Source organism: Apis cerana, linkage group LG8, assembly GCF_029169275.1.
Source record: "Apis cerana isolate GH-2021 linkage group LG8, AcerK_1.0, whole genome shotgun sequence".
Taxonomy (NCBI): Eukaryota; Metazoa; Arthropoda; class Insecta; order Hymenoptera; family Apidae; genus Apis; species Apis cerana.
In genome coordinates this window covers 3509170-3535319 of record NC_083859.1, presented here as the reverse complement: position 1 = coordinate 3535319, position 26150 = coordinate 3509170, and the positions used below count along the sequence as shown (strand labels likewise).

The window sequence follows — 26150 nt, the reverse complement described above, 5'->3', positions numbered from 1 at the left end:
TATAGTTGAATATTTTTTAATTTTTCATTAAGGCAATACTTATAATATTTTAAACATTTTCAAAGCTTTGAGAAAATCTTTCATTAAATTCTTATTCTATAAATGATTTTTGAAGCCAATGTTAAAATCTAACTAAAACTTGAATCTAATATTTATATTTTCAATAATAAGTACAGAACATGAATAATTTATAAATATAAAAGTACTTTTCCTTAAACCTAATTCATCTAATTATATATATATTAAGAAAAATATTCGAATCATTAGGAAAATATTAAAATAGACAATTTTAATATTAAGATTTATCAAAAACATTAATTTAACATAAAAATGAAGTATTTATGAAAAAATTCTAAATATAAACAAACAATATTTAAAAATAATGGCTTATGAAATAAACTCAACAAATAAATATAATATTATATAATTATTAAAATTAGTTTCAGTTGATTGCAAAATGACACAATGGTCTAGTTGGTCACATTGTACAGCAACTTGTGGGAAATCATCACAATACAGAACAAGAACAGTCAAAATTCAATCTGTTGGTCCAAAAAGCAAACCATGTTCTCATATCATAGAGAATAGAAAATGCCATACAATAGAATGTCCATAATAATGTTTATCCATTTTTATTTTATTATTTATTTTAAAACATATTCAATTTAAAATTTTACTTATGTATCATTAAATCAAGCACAATGAAATAAATATAATATGAAATAAAATTTTGCTATAATTCATATTCACATAAAAATTATTATAAAACATTACAATATTCTTTATACATTACATTATAAAATTTTTTATAATAACATATTTTTTAAAAATATTCAATATAAAAAAAATGACAATCAATATTGATATTATTTGATCATATCGTATTATGATATGATAGAATCATTGAGAATGCTTGATACATTGATACATATTTTAGGATTGGAGTTTTAATTTAATTTTTTTATTATTTTAATTACAAAACATAAAATAAAAAAATAACTTTAATAATATAAATATACTCTGATAAATTTATATGGAATATAATATTTTAGATTATAGATCTAATAACGATATATTTCAAATATATATTAAAAAAATTATTTTATTTTATTTTATAAATATTAGATAAATATTAGGAATATTTCTAATGAATTTCAACGCACAAAATATTTTATTACATTTTTTATATTTTTTGCTTTAATTTTTTTCTTAAAATTAATTAATTTATATTAATTTAACATTAAAAAATAATATTAATAAATAATTATAATTATAAAATCAATTAATATTTTACTTATATGTAACATAAATAATTTTTTCAGTCAGAAAGAATTATATTTTAATTAATTATAAAAAAGTAAGAAATTGTTATCAAGATTTATAGTAAAAAATGTATAAACTATGTTACACATAATTAACTATACTATATTATATTAAATTTTCTAAAAAAACAAATATAAACTGTTTTATGCAAAAATAAAATGTAATAAATATTTCAATCATTATCAAAAGATGTGTCATCTCTTAAATATTTTAAAAAATAAAACAATCGATATAACAACAATGATACATATTTCTCTGTATAAGTATTATAAAATATATATTTGTGGCATTTATAAAATTTAAGAAAATATAGATCTCAGTTTAAGATCAAATATTTCATTTAGTGTTTATTAAAATTATATATTTAAGATTTAAGTAAAATTAATTTAAAAATAAAATAAAACAAATTTTATCAACTTGGCAGAAATATCTGTAAATAATTCTTATATATTATTATCGAAAAACTTAATCTATTCTATAAAAATAAATATGATATTATACTTTTTTTTTAAAAAATTACAATACCAAGTATCAAAAATACTTTTGATATTGTTTTTAATAATATAAAAAATAATAAAAAATAACAGCTTACATAAAAAAATATATTACATCATGTTATAATAATTTCAAATTTTAAAATTAAAATTTCGAATCAATTTTCGCATTATTTTACTTTAGTTGAGATAATTTTGTTAAATAAAATATATATTAATATTATTTTATTTTTATATAATATTTATTAATTGTTCTTTTTTTTCTTTTTACTTTTATTAATAATAATTGTATGATTAAACTTTTAGATAATAGTACACTTATATGTATATTACATATCGTTAAATAAGATCACTAATGAGATCATTGAGCAAATTAATGTATTCACTTATATTTGACAATAATAATATTATATTTAATATAATACTAAATGAAATTCAAAACTTTGTTTTTATTTAAATTCAATATATAATCAAAATAAGAATCACTATTAATAATTGATATTACAAACATAAAATTTATTTAATATTTATTGAATAATAATTAATGCTAAAATATATTTTTAAATATTATCATGAATTATTTATAATAAATCATTTTTATTTAAAAATAACTAGTTTTGAATCTCATTTTAGTGTTCAAAGATAGTGTAAGATATTATAAAGCAATAAATTTAAAATTGTCCATTTTGTTATTTAATATTTTAAATTATAATTGAAAATATACATTTAAGTTTTAAATATAATTTTATGAATATAATAATTTTTTATGTATATGATATTAATTTATATTGTATAAATTTTACAAGATAAATCCTTATATATATGTATATATTCTTGTATACATATTAATTCATTATTTATTTTATTAAATTATAATATGATTCTACTATATTTGTTAATATTTTATATATTTCTATTTTAAGATATATCAAACAGTATTATTCTTTGAAGAATTATTCTCATCTTCTAATGGAGAATATAAAAATATAGTATTACCTTTTTTTATTTTTTGTTCTGAAAATATTCCTTGTACTTTACTTTTTACACTTTCTATTATCCCATCCTATAAAATGAATTATATTTTAAATTTATTAGTAAGAATCAATATCAATTACTATTTTTAATAAATATTATAAATAAATAAATGTTAATAATTAGTGTTCATCTTTTTACCCGTATTCCATCACGATGAATAAAAAATATTTTAACCTTATGATTTTTCTTTAATACTTTGTTAATATTATTGATTTTTATATTTAAATCATAATCCATTATATCACTTTTTATGGTGAATAATTTAGTGGATTTTATTTTTTTTTTATCATATTTTTTTTCTTTTTCTTTTTCCTCTTCTTCTTCGTTTTCTTCTTTTTCTTTAATTTTTGAATATTCTACAAGTTTATAAATTTGTCTATTATTTTTACATTGATCACTTACATGTACTAATTGGAGATTTCGGCGATCAGCTAATTTTTCTGCATCTTCTAATACAGTAACAGTTATAGAGTTGTTTGGATGGATAAGTGTAATTTTAGGAATTTTTGGAATCTTTTTCTTTTTATCGGTTTTTTCTTCTAAGTTATTCACATTATTTAAATCAAAATTGATATTTTGATGCCATAAACAATTATTTTGAACATATTGAATTTCTTTATTTTCATTTTTGATTAAAAATGATTTATTTATTCTAAATAATCGTGTTCTTAATAGTCGTAACATTATTAATGCTTGTAATATTTAAATGTACTAAAAATGATGTACTATATTGTTAAAAATTAGGTTAAGTGTATCATTTGTTTTAGTTTTTTTAACTATTAAAAATAGTTAACATTTATCAATAATTAAATAATTAATTAACTAATTTTATCATTGTATTTATTTTTCAATTTTAATCTTATGCAATTGAATTTATATAAATATTGTATAAATAAAAAATTATATAAATTTTAAAGCTGAAGTTTTTGAAATTATAAAATAGTATATATAATAGTATATATAAAATGAATTATAATTTTTAAAAAATCTCATATTAAATATTTCTTTTCAGTTAAAAATATTTATAAAATATTTTTTTTAATGTAACTATTCAGTGGAACTATCAGATTATATAACGATTTTAATAAAAATCCCTAGTATATTCTTTTATTTTCATATCTTAATTTTTATAAATTATAATTTATAAAATATATTATTTAATATACAATTTTTATATTTTTCATATTTAATATATTTATATAATGTGTATTATGGATAATATATTTATATTTACATTATATTTATCATTTATAATTATAAAAATTTGAAAGATTAAATTGATATGTCATTTTATATTATAATTTATGATGAATATATTAAAATTAATGTATATTTGATTTAAATTTTCAATTAAAATATAAAATTTTATTTTAAACTTATAAATATATTATAACTATTATATGATGTATATATATGTATATCAAATAAATTCACTATTATTTTATGATGTTTTAACAAAAAAAATCATAATTTTAGAAAAATAAGTAAAAAATATTATATTTTATATCAGAATTAACTAAAATCATTGAAATTAATACAATAGCCAAATTGAATATTGTAAAGTATAAACACATCTCAAATGGAATTGAAAAAAATATAAAAAAGGAAAAATCAAAATTAATTTCTAAACTTTAACTAAATAAATATGGCGTTTTCATGATGGATTGACATGACAATACAAGTGACTAATTGTTGGTTCAAATATATAAAGTATTTGATATATATTTATACATATTAAATACATATTAAACTATTCGTAATGCGCAAGTCGCTTAATAAATATACAATTTGTGTTATTACTGTGTCCTTGCTGTATAGATGGACGATTATTTCAATAAGTAGGACACTTTTGACAGGAATACATACTTGGTTAGTTAAAACCGAGAAAGAAAAAAGGATATTTTATTTTTACGATTATTAATAATATGAAAGATTCCAAAACGAAAGGATGCGTAAATTTAGGAGTTTGTGATAATTATAAAAATAAATAAAATTTAACCTGTAAAAATGAGCTGGTTACGAAGTAGTCCCTTAAGAACTAGTTTTAGTAAGCAACGTTCAAGAGACTCTCCACCAAAAGACGCTGATCCATCAGCATGTTATGACAGCTTTTGTAAACATTGGCAACAAGCATATGAAATCATATTACGAACATCTGTAAGTTTAATTTTTAAAAAAAATTAAAAAATTTTTAAAGCTTTCTTAAAACTTAACATGTTTAAATATTACTAAAAATAATTTTAAAAATAATGTAAAAATATAAAAAATTTCAATTAACATTATATTTAATTATATTTAATTATTTTTTCATAGCCACCTAAAGGAATATGTAATCAAGATGATGTTCTTGGAGTTGTTAATCATGTAGATCAAATGGCAACACTTTTAGTTTTAGAATTACGTGATTTTAACTTTTATAATAACTATCGACAATCTACAACAGCAACACACTCTCCGTGTTTAGAATATTTATTAAGTGAAAATCTTCTTGTTAAGCTTTATGATTGGAACAAATATAATGGAAGGTAGAAACTTTTTTTTAAAACTAATAACAATTTAAGATTTATGTATATTATATATTATATATCATATTATATAGCAATAATTAATTATTAAATTTTATTAGATAGAATAATATTTATTTTATGTTATATATTATTATAAAAAAAATGTTGCAGATTTAATAATGCTGTTTGTTTGGAACAATTAAAATTATATGAACTTTTAGTATCACATAGTGGTACTCTTCTTGCCCATGAACCAGTTGCCAGACCATTGCTACGATTACTTGAAGATTGTGCAAATGATATTATACTATTAGAAGAAAAATTAGTAGTGTTATTAAATCAATTATGTGTTGCTTTAATGCAAAACATGGCATTACTTGATTTATTTTTTCATGCAACAGCAGTAGGAAAAAGCAAGTTAGTAGAATATATGTATATATATATGTATATTTATATGTTATATCTTATATAAAATGAACTTATATCTATATAAAGTGTTATAAATTAAATAGTTCATAGATATTAATCATTTTTATCATCAAGAATATTTCTTTTATTTTCTTTTATTTATTTTTTTGATCAAGAAAGAATATATCTTATTTTTTCTCTTCAAAAGTTTATTACAATCTAAATAATTTTATGAATTATTTAATTTTAAGTGAAATGAATTTTAATCAATTTTGAAATGAATGAAAATTAATATTTATACTTATTATAAAATAATATAGTTATTTATAAAATAATATATATAAAATTAATATTTATACTTATTTTAAAACAAAAGTTTGTAATACTTCATGTGAATTATCTTATATATTTTTATATTGTATAATAACTGAATTTTTTTTTTAATTTTTTCAGATTTATTATTTTTACATTACTGATACCATATGTACATCGAGAAGGTGCAGTAGGACAACAAGCACGTGATTCCATGTTACTTTGTATGTCTCTTTCTAAAAAAAATGATGATGTTGGTGTGTTTATTGCTGATCATTCTAATATATGTCCTGTATGTAATTTTTTTGAAAAATTAAATTTATGTAAAGAAAGAAAGCAATAATAATAATAATAATAATAATAATAATAATAATAATAATAATAATAATAAAATAAATATTTACATAAACATAACGTACAATTATTATATATTTATTTATTTATATTTTTATGTACTTAAGTTATTAATAAAATTTTGTCCTTAATAATTAGGTATTAGCTACAGGTTTAAGTGGGCTATATTCATTGCTGCCAAGAAAATTAGATATTGAAACAGATGATTGGTATCAGTTGACACCAGATGATGTTAATGATTTACCAGCATTAATGCACTTAATGAATTCATTGGATTTTTGCAATGCTGTCGCACAAGTTGCACATCCTTTAGTACAAAAACAGTTATTAGAATTTTTATATCATGGTTTTTTGTTACCTGTGATGGGGCCAGCTTTGTTACAGGTGAGTAAAATATATATATATTACTTATAATTTTTTTGTGACAAAAATATTTACTTATATTTTAATTTATATAAAATGCATTATTTTATATATGACATAAATTATATGTAATATTAAATTTAAATATATATATTTATTTTGTAATTATAACTGATAATTATTAAATAATTTTACTTACAATAAATTGTAATGTCATTTTACATGTATATGTGGTGAAAGAAGGTATTTACATCATGTTTATTTAAAAATAAATTCATAGTATGGTTAGTAAATTGTTATTATTAAACATATATAAATACAATATTTTTTCATAAAATTATTTCATAAAATAATTTTTTTTAATGTTATATGTATTAATAATATTATATAATATTATTTATATTATGTTATACATAATATTATATAATAAGCTATTGACATAACTTATTTTTGAATTTTATACAATTTTTTGATAATTTTAATTATTTCATCTTATTCTCTTTTTTATTTAATTATTTAAGAATATCAAATAATAATTGGTAAATGTTATATTGAATTATATGCAGAATTTATTAATTATTTTTATTTAATAGATTCTTATAGGTTCATATAGATGTGTTATTAAATGCATATAGCATTTTCAATATGGTGATGGTAAATGTAAACATTAATACCTACTAATTAAGTATTAATACTAAAGCTAATAAAGTTCGAATCATTTATGTTGTGATATGCTTGTTGGTGGCTATCCGGTGACATTTTTATGGTGCTCAGGATTCTATTGGTTTGACCATAAAACAACTAGATGCACAAGAACATCGGGTTAGTACAAAACATTATAATTAGTGCAGCAAATTTTCAATAAAGCATAAATTTCTCAATTAATGTTAACTTTTTATTATAATATAAATTGTTATTGCAATATATTTTTTATAATAAAATATATATATATATATATTATATTTTAATAATCTTAATAATATTTTAACATAATTTTCTTATTGTTGTTTATTAATGCAAATAAATATTAGTTAAATATTGCATAATATTAATATTTTTTTGATAAATTAATAATATTAATTTGTTATATTATAATAATAATAATAATAATAATAATAATAATAATAATAATAATAATAGTAGTAGTACAACATAATAATAAAACATAAACATAATAATAATAGTACAGATTTAAGATTTATTTAAATACTTTTATGAATAACTTATAAACCACATAAATTTTATTAAAAGATATATTTAAAATCTTATATTTATTGATTTTGCATGAGACATTAGCATATGTTTGTTATGAAAAATTATATTTTCTATATATAAATTTTTAAATAAATTATTTTATTATATCATTATTATAATTACATTATATTATTATTTATACAATTAATACAATGCAATTTAAAAAAAAAAATTATATCAATTACATTTTTTTTTAATTTTAATGTATTTTATGCCTTTTTTTTAAATTTCTATTTATAAAAATATGTGGTTTACAAGCTAGAAATTAAATTTTTCATATAATTTTAATATATTTATTTAAATTTCTATAATCATAATATTTTTTTTCTTTTATTATATGTTGTTGTGTAAAGAGTTATTGATCATTTATTAATCAAGAATTGTTTTGTACAATGGAATTGCTGTTATTATGTGCGTAATTTTTAACATTTGCAATACAATTGAAATATGTATATAATATTTATTAATAATTACCATATTAATTAATAATAATTTTTTATTATCTGATTAAATAATTAAAAAATTTTGTATGTATTTTTATACTTGTTTTTAAATGAATATAAATTAATTATATATACCTTTTATATAAATAATTTTTAAATAAATTAAATAATTAAAATTAAATTTTATTATTTTAATAAAATTATTTCTTATTTATTTTATATTATAAAATTATAAGAATTAATATCATATTTATTAATAAGTATTTATTATTTGTTTATTATATTTATTTATAAGCATTTATAAAATTAATTATACTTCTATATTTAATCAAAATTTCATACTAAATATTATTTTGAAATTATTTTATATTAATAATTAAATTCAATGTGTTTATTTTTAACTAAATTAATTTGCTATTGATATGTTTGTGTTTGTGAATACTAATATCCTTCTTTTACCACAAAATGAAATTTCAATACTAAATTGCAAACATTAAGTATAATTTTAAGCATTCTGTTAATAATTGTTTATTTTTATATATTTTTAATTGTATAATAAATGTAATTTACATATTTTTAAAAAATTTTATATTTTTAAAAAATTATTTTTTATTTTATTCAAATTATCACATAATATATATGTATGTAAAATTATAGGTAAGTAATTTTAACTAACTAAGTAACTAATATTACAGACAACAGTGGATGAATTAGTTGCAGCTACAGCATATTTTGATCTATTTCTTCGTTCTGTAACTGAACCTGGTCTTTTGCGTTCATTCGTTAGATTTTTGCTTGAAGATAATTATGATGAATGTAGAATATTGGATAGTCTCATTCAAAGGATATCTTCTAGATCACGGGTATATTTTTTGTATTTATTATTTATATCATAAAAAATAATAGTATTATTTCTACTAAATATGATTTGTAATAAAAAATCATTTTCATTTTCTCTTTTAGTTATGTATAGTAACATTGGGATTGTTTGAAACTTTAATCAATTTAAACTGTGAAGACATCATGTTAGAATTATGTCTAGGTGCATTGAATCCTTGTTCTCATGTAATGCTTTCTCAACGTAGAAGATTAAGAGATATAGATCCTTTTGGACGTGCAGCTGAAAAGTTTCTCTCTTTAACTCCAAGTTGCTGTTCTCCACATATAAATATAAATTCTATAAATTCTCAATTCAGTTCTTTACCTAATAATACAACATATGAAAAACAATCAAATGTTACATCTGAATCTTTGAAATCATTACCAGCATCTATAAATTATGGTGTCAGATTATCAGATAGTCTTTATGGGAATTATCATGCATATTTATGTGATGCTCGTCAAAAAATAAGAACTTGCCGAATCGCTTGTTCTAATTGGTCGTATCAATATAATGGAGAATTACCAAAAGATAGTATTAACAGTAGTGCCACTACTTTAATAGATGACAATACATTATTAGATCAATTTCAAAAAAAAACAGAAAGTAGTAAAGTATCATTAGAAACATTAAAATTATCAACACCTTCTAATGAAATTAATGAAAACTCATCAATAGATAATATGTTAATTAATATTCAATCTTTGCTAAATGGAAAGGATCTAAATACAGTAGAAAAAGATATAAAAGTAGAGTCTCTTATAACAACAGGTATAGAGTTATCATTAGAAGAACAAGCAAAATTGGATGCAGATATTGCTGAATTATTAAATGAAGATACTGGAATATCAGAATGTGTTAAGGAAATGTTATTGATAGATAAAAAGGAACTTGATAGTGGCATTGATGATTCGAATACAACCATGAATTCACTTTTATCATTAGGAGAAAGTAGTGGTTACGAAAGCTTTGCATTCAAAGGCTCATCACAATCAACTCCAGATAATGAATCTAACGAAGATCGAATAAGCGAACACGAAGAAATAGAAATTGACTCAAATAAAGAACAAAGTATATTTCTTCATAGCATCATAGAATCAAATTCAATCATACCAGAAGAATTAACAGCAAATAAGCAAAATAAAGAAAATTATCGACAAGATGTATTTAATGGGCAACCGAATGTTGGTATATTTTTGGATGTTCTTTTACGAAAACTTGAATGTATGACAAGTAATAATTTATATGTTAATTTACATTTGACTGGTCTTATCAGCAGATTAGCAATATATCCACAACCTTTATTGCAATCTTTTCTTTTAAATCATTCTCTGGTATTTCAACCTAGTATTAGATCACTTTTTCAGGTTTGTAATTACAAGCATATCTTCATTATTTATATATATATACTTTATAATACATAATATATAAGTTTATAAAAAAAATTTAAATTCCATTAGGTACTTGCATCTTTAAAACATAAAATAGATCAATTTCTTTCGCAACACAATAATGTGGATATATTGGTTGAACAAGCGCGACTTTTTTTAATTAATCGCGAAGATAAATTAGTGAATGCAAGAAAAAACGCGATAGAAGCTGCTGCTCATTCTGTACCTATTAAAAGAAATTCTTTAAATGGAGAATTTTCAAGAGGTATGATTTATTTTTTAATTATTCAAAATATGAACTGATATTATTATTCCCTTATATCTCATTGATGTATATAAATTAATATTAAATTATTGTTTATAATTTTTGTGCAATCTGGAAGTATTCAAAAGATGTATGTATAGTATTATTATTTATAATGTATTATTTATAATATATATTAAAAATAATATTTATAGATCATATTTGAAGAAATTATACTTTTAGGTGAAACTAAAAAATGGAGTTTAACATCATCTTTTACACAAATGCTTAGACGATCAAGTGGTAGTTCTGGTCCAAGTAGTTTAGTTAATACTGTCAATCAATCAACTGGTATATCAGAAAATCAACTAGAAGTTATTGGACATGGTTCTGGATACCGGTAAATACTTTTTTTATACTTTAATATTCAGACTAAATAAATGTTTTATGTGAAAAGTGTAATACTGTATAATTTTTTATTCATTAGATATTATACAAAAACGTCCTGGCAATCTCCAAACGAAATAAGTCCAGTACAAAATGTGGTCTTATGTGCAGTTGTATTAGATGAATGGTTAAAAGAATTAGCCGCTATTACACAAGAACATGCAATTATATCTCTTACAAATAATATGGAGTTTAAAGTTTAATATGTAAGATAATTGAAGTACATATAAATTAAAATTCAATTAATAATAGAATAATTCTATACAAAACATTCTTTCCTTCTTACAGGGTTTTAATAAGTAATATGTGATATATTGTTAGATTTATATGTAATAAACCCTATTATAGTGTTATATACAAAATATTTATGTAAAGTTATTGAAAAGAATACAACGATCTTATACATATGGAATATAGCTACAGTCATAAAAATATTTTTATTTTGCAATTATAGACATATTAAAGAATTAATTTTGAAAGTTATAGATTTATATTTTTGTTGATATTATTTAGACATTAACTACTTTTAAAATTATCGAAAAAAAAATACAAAAAAAGTTTTATTTAGTTATTTAAGTGCTTCTAAAATACTAATTAATATTTAAATAATATTGACGGAATTTCATTGTAAAGAATGATTTAGAGCAATTTCCTATATATATATATATAAATTAATTTACACATATTACATTATTAAACTATATAATAATTTTTTAATACATATATAATAAACTAATCAATTTATTTAAAATTATATGTAAATATATAATTCGACATCAATAGTTCAAAGAACTATAAAACATCATAAATAGTTCAAAAGAATATAATTAAACATAAGAAAGTGCCAACTCATTATTTTAATATATTATATAATATAATCAGTACTTTGGAAATTGTTCCAAATGTTTTTCCAAAATTTAATAATCAAATTATTACGATAATTTTGTTTTAAAAATGAAAATTATAAATGAATATTTATAATTTTCACCTAACAATGCATAATGTATGATAATTACATAGCTTGTTTTTATTGTACTTAATTTAATATGATTATAATGTTATGTAATTATCAAGTAATATATATATCTATAAATATGATTTAAAAATTCAATAATATAAAATATAATATATAAATGACATCTCAAATTATGAATTTTTAAATATGACTGGTTAAAGTTGTAAATCTGAAGTTGACTGAAAATAACAATGCAGATGTTTTATAATACTTTTTTCCCATATTTTCACTTTTGCTATTATAAAAAATATTTTATTATGCAGTTTTTCATTAAAAGTATACAATTATCAAATTTTTACAATATTTGAAACAAAATAATATAACTGCTTATTTTAATAACCAAAGACAAATCAATAATTGCCAATAATGCAATATATTGCACAATTATAAAATATTTGTTTATATATAACATATCAAAATTTAATTATTTATGTTATCTTAGTTCAATTTTTATTAACAAATATTTTTTATTTTAAATTAATTATTAATACATTATAGTTAAAAAAGAATTAATAACATAAAGAAAGTATGCATCATAAAATATGAGCATTGAAAAAAATATAAATGTATATTTGGAATGTTTTAAAATTTTTTATTCAATAAGAATATACTTGCTGCATTGTGATATATGAAATTAGATTTATTAGAAATTATTTTTATTAAAATATTTTAATTTTTTTGTCAAATATTGAAATATATATTAATATAATTAAGAATTATTAACAATTTTATATCAATAAAATAATGCGTGCTTTTGAAATGTTTGAATGTAATGCATGTTGTAATATATAAAATAATATTATTTTGTATAATTTTGTTTAAATAATATTAAATTTGTAAAATTTTAACATTATAGTATAATAAATAATTTACGAAATTTATTTATATAATAACAATTTAATATTTTTTATAAAAAAATATTTTAATATAAATTATTTTTTTTATTTTAAAAGTTTTTCTATCAGTGTACTTAATAAATGTATTTTATAAATGTATTTTTATTAAAAACATGCAATATTTTCAAACAAAATTATATATACTTGCCAATTTATATTATATTAATAATATAATTTAATATTCAATATTATTTCATTATTTTCTTTATTGTTATATTAAGTTTTTATTATATTATATTAGGTTTTTAAATAAACTTATATAATGAAATAGTAGAATCAAAATTAAAAAATTTTAATAATTCAGAATTGCTTATATATTTCAGCATAATTTTTACTTTAATATAATAATTTTTCTTTTGTGATCTTTGCATTTTTAATTACGTTATCTATTTTGCTAAAAAAAGTAAAAATTTTATAAAAAATACTTTCGATTAAATTTTAAAAAAATAATTTTAAAATCAATTGAATTTTATAAATTAAGAAACAATAAATTTGAATTTATATTTTTGCATTTCTGTTTAATTCTAAAAATATATTGTATTTTGTTAAAATAATGTTATATTTGTTGTAATAAATTATATAATTTACAAGTTATAATAAAGTTGTCCTTACATATGAAATTTATTTCAAAAACTCGCATGATATTATAAATTGATTACTAAATTGAGAATAATATCTATTTGTAATCAATTAATAATATTCATTTAAAAATAATAAAATGTTTCAATATTTTTCTATATGAAAAAATTGCAATTGTTTTGAAAAGTATAAAAAATTGAAAATGAATAATAATAAAAAAATTTTCTTATTCATATAAAGTAAAATTCGTATAAAATAAATAAAGTAAATATATAGAAACTTTTTTTTATCATATTTATATTATATATATTATCTTATTTTTTCTTAATAAATTAATTATTACTACTAAATTAATTATTCATATAAAATTTTAATAACTTTAATTACTAATTATACAAAATGTATTTTGCAAATGTAATAAAAAATAAAACACATTATCGTGTTACATAAAAAATCACGAAATATTTTAATTAAAATAAATATTAATGTTACAACTTTTATAAAAAAATTATATATCAAATTATATATAAAAACAGTTAAAATTTTATTTAAAAAATATATTTAAAAGAAAATGAAATATATATATAAAATAATCTTTAGAGAAACTAAGAAAAAGAATTTTCATTTTTGATTAGATTTATTAAGATTATTTTAATATTAATTACAAAAATTTGTATTTAATAATAATAAAAATATAAATAAATATTGCAATTATTTCTACTATATACTTTAAATATATAATGATATTGAAAATTATTATAAATTTATTATAAATAAAAATGATTTTTTTAATATTCTTAATTCATTCTTTTATTTATTTTCTTAATAATAAATATTGCACTGTAATAGAATTAAAAAAATTAATCTTCTCTTTTTTTATAAATAGTTTTTTTTAATTACTTAAATTTCAAACTTTCTCTTATATAAGTATCTTATATTTATCTTATATCTATGTATCGATCTATATAAATATCTTACTATTTTCTTTTAACAGTATAAAATTAACCGTATAGTTTACATCTAAGAAATATTATTCGATGCTTCAAAAAATTAAATATAAAAAAAAATATTTTAATTATAATTTTTTGAAAAAAATACTATTGCACATAAAAGTGTTCAATAATTGAACACTTATAGTAAATTTAGATATGTTTGATCAGAAAGGTCCAATCATTGCAACGCTTTGATCAACATTCGAGAATAGATGCAGTTTGCGAAAATTGTAATACCAAAAAAAAAGGCTAGTCTTAATTTAGATATCATATTGTCGATTTTAGATTTCTTTAATTTTTTCTTCTATTTAAATTTATTATTTCGAAAAATTAATTCGTATAATACTTGTGATAAAATCGTCTACATGTACACGTACGTATATTAAAAGTATAATTTTCTATTTGCATTATACTGTATAAAATTAAATAAAATTTGATAAATAAATATTGCAATTTGCAATTGTACTTAATTAATATAATCTCATATTTCTAATCATATTATTATCAATATATGTATATTTCAATCATTAATATTCTTTTGATGAATGATAAATATTATTTATCTATATTCACAAACGACACACCTAGTTTAACGTAAAAGTATTTTATATTGTAAATCATAATGATAATAATATTAAGTTAACATTAAATTTTGTTATTTTATTAATTCTATTATATTTTAAATTAAATATCATTGTATTTAATTTCATTATTTGATTATAATATATTTTGATATTAATATTTTTTAAAATAATTGCAATATTTAAATTAATTTTAAGAATTTTAATATATATTTATTTACATATATTAAAAAATTAAAAGTAATATATGTTATATTAATATAATTATTAATATAAATTTAAAATAAATTAATAGCAATTAATTATAATTTTTCATAAAATATATTATTATATTTTTAGAAAGTTTATATATAATATACTTTGACATAAAAAATATTCATGCCTTTTTGTTTGGGAAATTATATAACTCATAATATGGAAGAATATGCTGTAGTATCTGATATATCAGTTGTAGATGTTTATGATATTGCATCTGAAATAGGAAAAGAATGTGAGAAACTTATAGATTCATATGGAGTAGAATCTGTAACCAATCTTATGCCAAAAGTAATACATGCATTAGAATTATTAGAAAATCTTGCAACCAAAAATGAACGTGAAAATACTACAGTCCAAGAATTACGTGCAAAGATTTCACAATTAGAAAATGATAAAATTGGAAAAGCTGAAGATAGGCAGAGATTTGAAAAGGTATTTTATTTATAAATATTTATAAATTTTATATTAATACATTAAATATTATTATATATTTATATTTATGAAATTTGTTTAATTTTTTATCATTCAAAGATATTTACTTCTTATAGGAATTAGAACAAATTGAAGAACATTGGCGTCAAGAATCTCGTGATTTAGTAGAAATGGTTACAAGATTACAAGAAGAAAATAGACGACTATCAGAAGCTTTGCAGGAATCACGTAGTGATAGTCAGTACAGCAGTAAACAAAGTACTAACAATCTTTTCTCTACTAACACAATTGTAGAAATGTCCTATTATATAAATCTATATTTATTCATATAATTCATCAATTAAATTATTAATAATAAATATATCAATAAATTTATTTTTAGCTTTCACAGCTAGTCAAGAAGTTGATATCGCAGTATTGCAGCATTTAAGATCCATGATAGACAAACAAAGAGATCAAATTCGAGGAAGAGATAAAGAGCTGTTACAAAAAAATTCGGAAATAGAAAATGTAAATTGGTACTTATGTTCATATGTGTAATTTGTAATTATTATAATTAAGTATTACTTTTTTTGAATATGATGTGTATTATAATTCTTTTTTTTTTCAACACATTCGCGACAACATATATTTTCTATTTGTAGCACACTATATATTTGTTATATAGTTGCTAACTATACTTATATGTTGAGAAAATATTTTGACTTCAAAATAAATATAATATAATAAATGTGTTTCGCGAACGTATCAAAATAAAAAACGTATCATTAGTAAATTATTTTAATTTATTTTTATAATTTTTAAAGCTGACAGGACAAGTTGAGAAACTCGGAGTTGTTGGTCGAGAATTAAAACGAAAACAACGTCAAGCACAAATGCAAGCACGAGGTTTAGTAGAGGAAAGAGCAGATTTCTTAGCTCAATTGCAAGATCAAAATCGTGAATTGATAAATCTTCGAGCTCGACTTGGTTTAGCAAAAAAAGAAAATGAAGATTTAAGTAAATTGCAAGGTTGTCCAGATTTAACTAATAAGGCTGTGTATGATCTTGATGATCCAGATAGACCAAGATTTACTACTGCTGAATTAAAAGAAATTTTACATGAACGAAATGAATTGAAAGCTAGAGTATCAGATTTGGAAGATGAATTAGAATTATATCGACCAAAACCTGAAATGTACATATATATGTTATAATAATTTGCCTTTTTTTATATTATTATAGTAAAAATTTTTTAATATTATAGAATTTAATATTATAATTCAAATTATATTTTTTTTTTCATTATAGAGTTGAAGATGATAAAGATGCTCCTGTACAAGGTCCTCTTCCTTATGAACCAGATGATGCACCTTGGAAGAAAACATCTGAATCTGGAATTCGTAAATTGTAAGTATAAAAAAAAAAACGCATATAAAATACTTATAAAAATTATAAAATTTATAAAAATTCCAATTTTTAATAATTATATTTACTTTCCAGTTTCCGGAAAATTTTCTCAGAATCTAGTAGTAGTTTTTTAGTTGGTAATAGTCCACGTCGAAGTCTTTCTAGTTTATCAAAAATGGCTCTTTCTGGAAATAGTACATATGATGAATCTGTATAATGATTTTCAAACAAACGATTTTTGACATCTTACGAGAATTGATTGAACATAATATTTTTGCATTTATTGATTTTATATTTTGATAATGATGCATAATCATAATTATTTTAATGAATTAAAAATCTTTTTTTTTTTTTTTTTGAGTCATTGATTATAATAATTATTTAATTAACTAAAAATAAGTTTTAAATATGATATGATTTAAACAATTTAGATAGAAATATAAATATTCATGTATGTGCAACATATTATCTACTATTTAAAATAATTTAGAATGAATTATATACGTAAATATATAAATATATACATTTTTTTTTTTAAATTGATGTGCCTCCAAAGTTAAAAATGTTAATATAATAATGACTTATTATTTTTTTTTAGTAATATATAAAATACAAGTGACAGTAAAAAATTTTAAATAATATTAATCTGACTTATTAAAAATACAATAAGTTCTTTTTTTTTTTAATACAAGAAAATTTAATTTTATCATGTTGAAATTTAATAATTTGTTTTTATATTTATTTTATGCATTTTATTATTACTTTTATTATTAATTATTATTAATATTATTATTAGAAATACACAAAAGTATAAAAAAATACTGATAAACAATATACTAAATGTATCTTTATCAATACAAAATATTTAATGTTGTAGTCAATATAAGAAATTATATGGTTAATAATTATTTTTTAACTCTTTATATTTATAGATAGATTTATTTTTTTTAACTTTTGTTTAGTTCATTTAAAAATTTTTTAATTAAAATTTGAATGTATTTAAACAATATTAAACGATATTGTGTTTATTTTTTATAATTTGTGTTATGAAATATCTATGTCAAAATAAAGATAAATTATAATTAGAAATTGTAAATAGGATTTAAAAATTATAAACATAGACATTTAATATAATATATAATGATACAATAAATAATAACAGTAGTTAATGAAAACATATGACAAGCAAAAACATATTCAAATTATGATAAAATATAATAGTATTTATAGTATTTGACTTCTCATATAGATACATGAATTGAAATTATTAAAAAAAGAAAAAAAAAAAAGAAAAAAAAATCAAAATAGTTGTCATTATCAATTTCAACGTATTTGAAGAAAAACTTATAAGAAATTTAAAAATATTTTAAATTTGAAAGTTTTTATAGTATGCATATTGTATGTTATATGAAAATATAATTATTATTAATCATTGAAAATATAATTATTAATTTTGTTACTGTGAATTAACATTTAAATTTTTTTATAAAACTTTAATGTTTTTAAAATATTTTATTATTTTTTAAATGTTATAATATAAAATTAAAAAATTTATGAAATATGTATTTTTAAACAGTATAAACATATACATATTTTAAATTAAACAGCTTTAAATTTAACAAAATATATAAAATAAATTTAAAAAATTAAAAACATAACTTTAGTTACAAATAATAAAATATATTTGTAACTGAAGTTATATTTTGCAAAATAAAAGATAATATATATTTATTTTATAACAAAATATATGTTCTGTTTAAATATAATTTATTAAAATCATTGTATAATTCTAGTCCTATTACATGTGCCTACTACATAAATGTATTTATCTTGCATTTATTTAACAAGTTTTTTGAAATAATTGATAAATATGAATTTTGTCTAGAATGAAATACATTTTATTACAATTTGTCAATCAGTAAATCTTTTACAAAGTATATTAATTCAAAGTAATAATCTTCATAATATAAGAGAAACTAAACCAAATAAAATTTCATATAGATATGTAAAATTTTAAATAGAATATTAGAATATTATATTAAATATACTTATTGTTATAATAATAATGTATGATTTTTATGTAGAAAAATATTTATACATGTAACATATTATATTGTAATTAAACAAAAGCTTCATTTACACATAATTAAATATAAATGAAATCTATGATTTATGATACATAAATAATGAAGGTTAATATTTGTATTTTCTACTGAAATATCATAGTAAATAAAGAAAAAATTCTTTTCAATAAATTTCGAAATATATAAACATTGTAATATTATAAGAATTTAAATGTTAAAATAAATTTTAATAATCTGTATTAATTTTTTCTTGTATTGTTAAAGAATGAATAAAATATCATAAAATACAGAAATAAATAATAGTAATATAAAAAAATAATAATATATAAGTGCCAAAGAAGATACAAATGTTTTATGTATTATTTGACAATTTATTTATATTCTATGAATAATTCTATTAATAAATTTATTAGGACAATTGTAATACTTTTCAATATACTATAACTGTTATTAACATGCAAATTTGATGCCTTAACATCTATAGAACTGAAACTTTATTGTAATCAGTTCTTTAAAAATAAATAGTTATGTTCTAAAAATTGTTGTTTTTCATAATTTCATATGAAATAATATATTTAGATATTATTAATAATTTGTATGTAATATTAAATTCCCTTTTAGATAAAAATAATTAAGATTTAAAAAATCAATATTGTCAAGTACATTTAATAGTTTATAAAAAGAACTAATACGATTGAGGTAGTATTCTGATATTTCGTATATTTGGAAGAACTATTCTCAAAAAAACAAATTTTAAAAATGATTTCTAGTTCTTTTTAAACGATTCGATAAATAATAAATAACAAAAATTGATTTCGGGATACATAAAAAATAAAAATGTATTAAAATGTGTCGAAGTGTTAAAAAAAATGTAATGATATAAGATTTAGCACCATTTAAAAGCCTACATTATTATCATATTATGATACAACATATATAAAATACTTTGCGCTTATTTTTTAGAACATAAAATAGAACAAATTAAAGATGCCTTCTTTGTTATAAAAGTTACAAAATAAATTAATATTTGTAAAATATGGAATTGACTAGTATATTATAAATCTACATTGTTCAAATTAGCTGCAGATCCAGTTGGCAAATCTGGTGGTACAAATTTACCGATAGGTTGTATAGCTTGTCTTTGTTCTGCTAATTTCCTCATTTCTTGTCTAAGTTTACTTAAAATAGCATGATTTGGCTGATTAACTGCAGCTTTACCTTGCAACAATGTGATTTCTTGTTCTAATTGTTTTTTTTCTTTAAAGGATTTTACACTTCGAGATCCATAAAGTCTTAGTAAAGAACCCCAAGATTGAATGTGAGGATGCATAAGTTGCAAAATAGCTTGTGCTGCTCGTTGTTTACCATCTTTTTTATTACGACATACCTAAAATCAGGTTTTTATAAACATATTAGGATTGAAAATATTTATTATATAAGAGAAATAAAATGAAAATATTAATAATTTTACTTATTTTTTAAAGAAAATAGATAAAAATATAAATTAATCATAAAAGCTATAAATTTTAAAATTATGATTAAATTTACTTACAACAGTAGCTTCATGTTTACCAACACGCATTGTAAATTCATTGCGTTGATGTTTTAATGTATTTACAGAATAATTAATATGCATATCACCTAGGCCATAATTTCGTTGAAGACAAGTAATTAAAATAGCATGTGGTGATGGTTCAGTTGTTTTAGCGCAAAATTCTGCGACTCGTGGATCAGTAATTGAGATTTCATCAAAAAATGATAAATCTGCATCAGAATTTGCTCTAGATGCTTTAATCATTCGGTTATTATTACCAGAAACTGTATCTCCGCCATTGTCACCAGAAATTTTATCTCTCATTTGAGGAATTAAAATTTCAAGAGTTTTTCGAGCAGCATTTGCTTTTGCCTGTTTTTTGCTACTACCAAAACCACTCCCATATTCCATATCATTTATACAAACAACTGCAGAGTATGGAGTTGCTGCATTTTCTAAAATTAATTATTTAATAATATAGATTATTTTTTCTTTTATTAATTTTTTTTTTTTAATATTCAAACAAGACATTTTAAATAAATTAGCAAATAAGTGTGTGTGTGTGCGTGTGCGTGCGTGCATGTGTGTGTATTTAATATTTTAAATGCTAATAAAAAAGTTATTTCTGTTTAACTCACCTAATTCTTTAAATTTATAAGTAGGTTGTTTTTTAAGTGCATGTTGCACATACTCATGAAGTATACAAACATAACTTTTGCCAGAGGGATTCATTATCCAATGTTTTGGTGGTCTTTGTCCAGTATTATCATCTCCAGCATTACCACTACTACTTCCTGCTAGACCAGAACTACTAACTGGAAATGTTATTAATTTTGTTCCATCGGGTAAAGTAGGTCGTTCAAGTTGTTTGCGATGTTTTTTATTTTTTGTGAATTTCCTTCTTGCTGACCATGATCTAGATAATAATTAAGATTTTTAATAATTAAAATTAATAATTAAAATATATTAAATATTATATTATATATATTATATATATAAATATATATAAATATATAAATATTACATATTAGTACTTATTAAATATTATTTAATATATACTTACTGAAATCTCATTACTTTAATAGCTTTAAATCGAAATAATGATTGACAGTAATTCCTTAGTTGTTCACTATCCAATGAATGTGCTGCTCGATTTTCTTGAATTGTTTCAATTTTTGCACTTGGAAGGCTACAAACTTCTGCATTTGGATCACGTTCTTTTTGTTTTTTTCTTTCTTCTTCTTCTTCATGAAGAGCTCTTTTATATTGAAGGCAAGGTATTGCACTAACAGGTACTTCATGTTTTCTCACACTGCCAGGTCCAAGAAAGTATGGTTTTGCAAGAGTACAAACTCTACTTTGCTTATGTAAATATAAAGGCATCCCACTATTATGTGTTACTTGTACCCAACCTTCTGGAAGTACGTCAAAGTGATTATGTCCAATTTCTGTAAAATAATATTATTATAAATTATATGTTATATGAATTTTTTCTTTTATAACATTAAAAATGATAATATTATCATAGTTTTTATATAAAATTAAGATTTTTTTAGACATTTATTAAAATATTTAATCTGCAAACCTACCATCTAAGACAAGTTTTACTTTTTCTTCATATGGTACACTATCCTTCTTGTCTTTTCTTTTGCCTTTAAATTCTTCTGGTAAACCTAATAGTAGCACATAATACTTAACTAAAAAAATACTCTGCAGCTGCATGATCTATATAAGAAGTACAAAAATAAATAACAAATAATCTTTTTTTTTTTTTTTCCTTTTTATAATTTTATCTCAGATATATGTAACTTTTGTAATTTAAGTCTATTTTTATAAATTTATAAATTTATTTTATAAATTATATATTGTGTTTACTATAATCTATTTAATATCTTTTATACTTTACCTCAGAAAATAATAAAAATATTTATTTCCATAATTGATTGGTCTAAAATATTAAAGTTTACCTTCTTCAAGCATGGCTTCAATTTCTTCATCAGGTACATCAGAATCCATACTTTCATTAGTATCAGAATCCATATCACAGCAGTTTTGATCTGGATGGCGTTCTAAATCATCCAAAACATCAAACTGTCTTAAATCATCTGTAGCTGTAATACTGTCTGGATTAGACTCCATAATACAATCTTCAGTGGTAGAACCATTGTATATATTTATATCATCAGTAGATATAGTTTCTTCTTCCATTATATCACTACAATTACTTTTATCTGATATTCTACTTTGATTATCAGTATTTATTTCCAATATACTTTGTTGATTATCCAAAACTGTTTCATTTATTTCACTTTGAGCCATAGTTGATTCAGGAATCTCTTCAGGAACTTCTTTATTAATCTCCATTATATGTACAAAGAATCTGCTAAAATACTGTAAGATCTAATTATCTATAGTATATAAAATTTTAATTATAATAATCTTGACTAAATATTTAGCTCATTTGTATAATAATAAGCAAATTATCAATCATCTTTGTGTGCAGCAAAATTTATTATTTAAAATATTAAACACAATCTCTGTATATAATAACCCATGGATTAAATAATATTAAGCACGTTGTATGGCCACACCACTTTCACCAATGAGGCCAAAGTCCAATCAATTTGAAACCACTTTAAAAATGGCAACGAAAATTGGACATTTGCATTAGTGTTAGCAGTTTGGGGCCTATTATATATCCATGAGTACATATTGCACAAATAATACATTGTATTATTAGAATATTGTAGAATATAGTTGACACAGGTGGTTGCCTCCGAAACTAGACAGGAACAACATTGAAAAATTGAACCTGTTACTAGTCCGAATTATGCACTAATGGTAAAAAAATTAAATTTATTAAAGTAATATATCAAATATTCTTCTCATAATAAGCTAAACAAATTATATAGAATTTTTATTTATATATATATATATTATATATATATATATATATATAATAATTTAAAAAAATATATATAAAATATTCATAAAAATATAATATAATATTATTACAAAGATATGTTAAGAAACATATAAAGTTTTGACTATATAAATTTTATATATTATATAAAGTTCTATCTATATAAATATGGAATTTTTGATTTTTGATCATAATTCATATAAATTAAATGAATATATAATTAAAAAAAACTTATTTTAAATTAAATCATAAATAAGAGATTATTAAATGAATAATTATTTTATTATAATAATGCATAAAAAGCATAAATTATATTTTAGAAATATCTAAATTTATTTTTTTATATAAGAAAATTAAAAAAAAACAGATGATTTTCGTGTTTAATAAATCATATAAATCAATATTATGATATCATCATTAATTTCATGTAGCTCCGTGAAAATACCTTTATTTATATATATCTCAATATATATATTTCTGAAAATTATAAACACTGTAGTTCACTTTAATAATGTAGAATTAGAAATACAGATTATTTCAAATTCTCGTTTACTGAAAATTTCTTAAAATTTGTAATTTTAGAAAAAAACTTTTATAATAGTCTTATTTGGAACACATAATATTTTAAGCACTTAATTATTTAAAATTAAAATAAAATTATATTCATTTTATTTATAATTTTAATTGCATTTCACGAAATAACACAATAGAATAGAAACTTTTATATGCTTTAACACTATCTTACATGCCTAGTTTGTGCACTCGTTACATTTAATAATTTCTTTCTTCTCAATAGCGCTGATGTCTCTTCTTATTCTGAATCGATAATGTCGCATGTGATACAAGAATGATAATGATGACTATACAATCTTATTGATATATACCATAGATTATATGTATCATAGACAAGATACAGCAATAGATCTAATACTCAATGTATTTTTTCTCTTATGCCTAGAATTTTTATCATTTTAATATTTTTAATATTACCAATTCAAAATAAACTTATATGTGATAGAATTGAAAAAAAAATTGAATCTAAATTTCATTATAAAATTATAAATGAAATAAAACAAATATTCTGTTATAGAATATTTTGTAGGTATAAATGAAATATTGCATTTTATTTATATAGATTATATTTATATAGAGATACATTATAAATCTGAAAATATAATTTATTTTGCTTATATTAAAAATTAAAATGCATTCATGATTTAAATTTGAGACATTGAATTCATTATTGACTTACTAACATTATTTTATTTATCATGTGACAAGAATGAATATAAATAATAGAAAAAATTGTGGAATCAGTGTCATTTTTAAAATGTTTTAAATGAAACACAAAAATAAAATAAATAATAAAAGAAAAAAAATAAAAATAAGTTAAAAACTGATCATCAGCACCATCTTTTGAATATTTTCGAAAAAATTTTGCACTTAAGTTAATATTAACATAAACTAAATATAAAAATGTCTATATCATAAAAATATTTATATATCTTTATTTATATAATTTTATCTAGTCTATATCTAGTTTGTGGTATTGATCTTCAGTTCTTATCTTATCTTATTTTATTTTTGAAAAGATATTTTTGATATTTAAAACCAATTCTTATTTTATTTTTCTCCTTCTTTCATTATTTATTTTCTTTGTTTATATAAAGTTTTATGCAAAATTTAAATTGCTTAAAAGATGATTATAATATTTTATTATTTTTCTTATATCTCATTTATAATCTTACTCGAATTAAGTAATAAAAATATTTAGAAGTTTATTCTATATTTAATCTATAATATTATTTGATTATATTTTAATATTTTTCATATTTAATTTTTCATATTAAATTATAATAATTAATTTCACAGGATATTAAACATCTTTTTATATATTTTTTACATTGTATTATCTATTTTTCAAATCTTTAACTTTCAAACTATATTTTTCTTTAATATAAAATCAAAAAATATTTTCATATATTTTTGTATACATGAATAAAAAAATTGGT

At 19.2% G+C, this 26150-nt stretch overlaps 5 protein-coding genes across 24 annotated transcripts in view; 3 read left to right on the top strand and 2 right to left on the bottom strand.

Annotated features, from left to right (window-relative positions):
- The window catches only part of LOC107995349 (spondin-1), a 35043-nt gene extending 32335 nt beyond the window's left edge, over window positions 1-2708 (top strand). For all 12 annotated transcript variants that reach the window (XM_062078120.1, XM_062078118.1, XM_017052809.3 and 9 more), the window contains one exon: window positions 441-2708. In XM_062078120.1, the coding sequence (XP_061934104.1) occupies window positions 441-616 (176 nt within the window). In that variant the 3' untranslated portion in view covers window positions 617-2708. The remainder of the gene's footprint in view (window positions 1-440) is intronic.
- LOC107995350 (uncharacterized) lies at window positions 2488-4158 on the bottom strand. Of its 2 annotated transcripts, none has more exons than XM_017052815.3 (2): window positions 2991-4158; window positions 2488-2880 (listed from the first exon to the last, which is right to left on the bottom strand). In XM_017052815.3, exons 1-2 carry the CDS (start codon window positions 3534-3536, stop codon window positions 2746-2748), a joined length of 681 nt encoding a protein of 226 aa, XP_016908304.2. In that variant the 5' UTR covers window positions 3537-4158; the 3' UTR covers window positions 2488-2745. The 2 variants fall into 2 exon arrangements, with proteins under 2 accessions (XP_016908304.2, XP_016908305.2); XM_017052816.3 differs by having other exon boundaries at window positions 3255-4158.
- A 701-nt stretch (window positions 4159-4859) lies between these two features.
- On the top strand, window positions 4860-13967 carry LOC107995347 (FHIP family protein AAEL005291). 4 transcript variants are annotated; one of them, XM_017052803.3, is made up of 13 exons: window positions 4860-5009; window positions 5166-5377; window positions 5531-5776; window positions 6221-6371; window positions 6572-6817; window positions 7571-7618; window positions 9189-9356; window positions 9457-10740; window positions 10834-11029; window positions 11148-11159; window positions 11252-11408; window positions 11496-11661; window positions 11744-13967. In XM_017052803.3, exons 1-12 carry the CDS (start codon window positions 4860-4862, stop codon window positions 11656-11658), a joined length of 3033 nt encoding a protein of 1010 aa, XP_016908292.1. In that variant the 3' UTR covers window positions 11659-11661; window positions 11744-13967. The 4 variants fall into 4 exon arrangements, with proteins under 4 accessions (XP_016908292.1, XP_016908294.1, XP_016908293.1 ...); XM_017052805.3 differs by lacking the exon at window positions 7571-7618; XM_017052804.3 differs by lacking the exon at window positions 11148-11159.
- Window positions 13968-14738: 771 nt separating this feature from the next.
- Window positions 14739-17874, top strand: LOC107995270 (RILP-like protein homolog). 2 transcript variants are annotated; one of them, XM_017052661.2, is made up of 7 exons: window positions 14739-15310; window positions 15858-16208; window positions 16325-16445; window positions 16591-16718; window positions 17015-17385; window positions 17499-17597; window positions 17691-17874. In XM_017052661.2, exons 2-7 carry the CDS (start codon window positions 15897-15899, stop codon window positions 17812-17814), a joined length of 1155 nt encoding a protein of 384 aa, XP_016908150.1. In that variant the 5' UTR covers window positions 14739-15310; window positions 15858-15896; the 3' UTR covers window positions 17815-17874. The 2 variants fall into 2 exon arrangements, with proteins under 2 accessions (XP_016908150.1, XP_016908149.1); XM_017052660.2 differs by having other exon boundaries at window positions 16325-16466.
- Window positions 17875-17884: 10 nt separating this feature from the next.
- Window positions 17885-24964, bottom strand: LOC107992452 (microprocessor complex subunit DGCR8). 4 transcript variants are annotated; one of them, XM_062078127.1, is made up of 7 exons: window positions 24584-24964; window positions 23183-23606; window positions 22805-22888; window positions 22279-22663; window positions 21854-22131; window positions 21234-21670; window positions 17885-21068 (listed from the first exon to the last, which is right to left on the bottom strand). In XM_062078127.1, the coding sequence occupies exons 2-7, from the start codon at window positions 23577-23579 to the stop codon at window positions 20736-20738; spliced, it is 1914 nt and encodes a 637-aa protein (XP_061934111.1). In that variant the 5' UTR covers window positions 23580-23606; window positions 24584-24964; the 3' UTR covers window positions 17885-20735. The 4 variants fall into 4 exon arrangements, with proteins under 4 accessions (XP_061934111.1, XP_061934108.1, XP_061934110.1 ...); XM_062078124.1 differs by having other exon boundaries at window positions 23183-23598; XM_062078126.1 differs by having other exon boundaries at window positions 23183-23595.
- Window positions 24965-26150: the final 1186 nt, after the last annotated feature.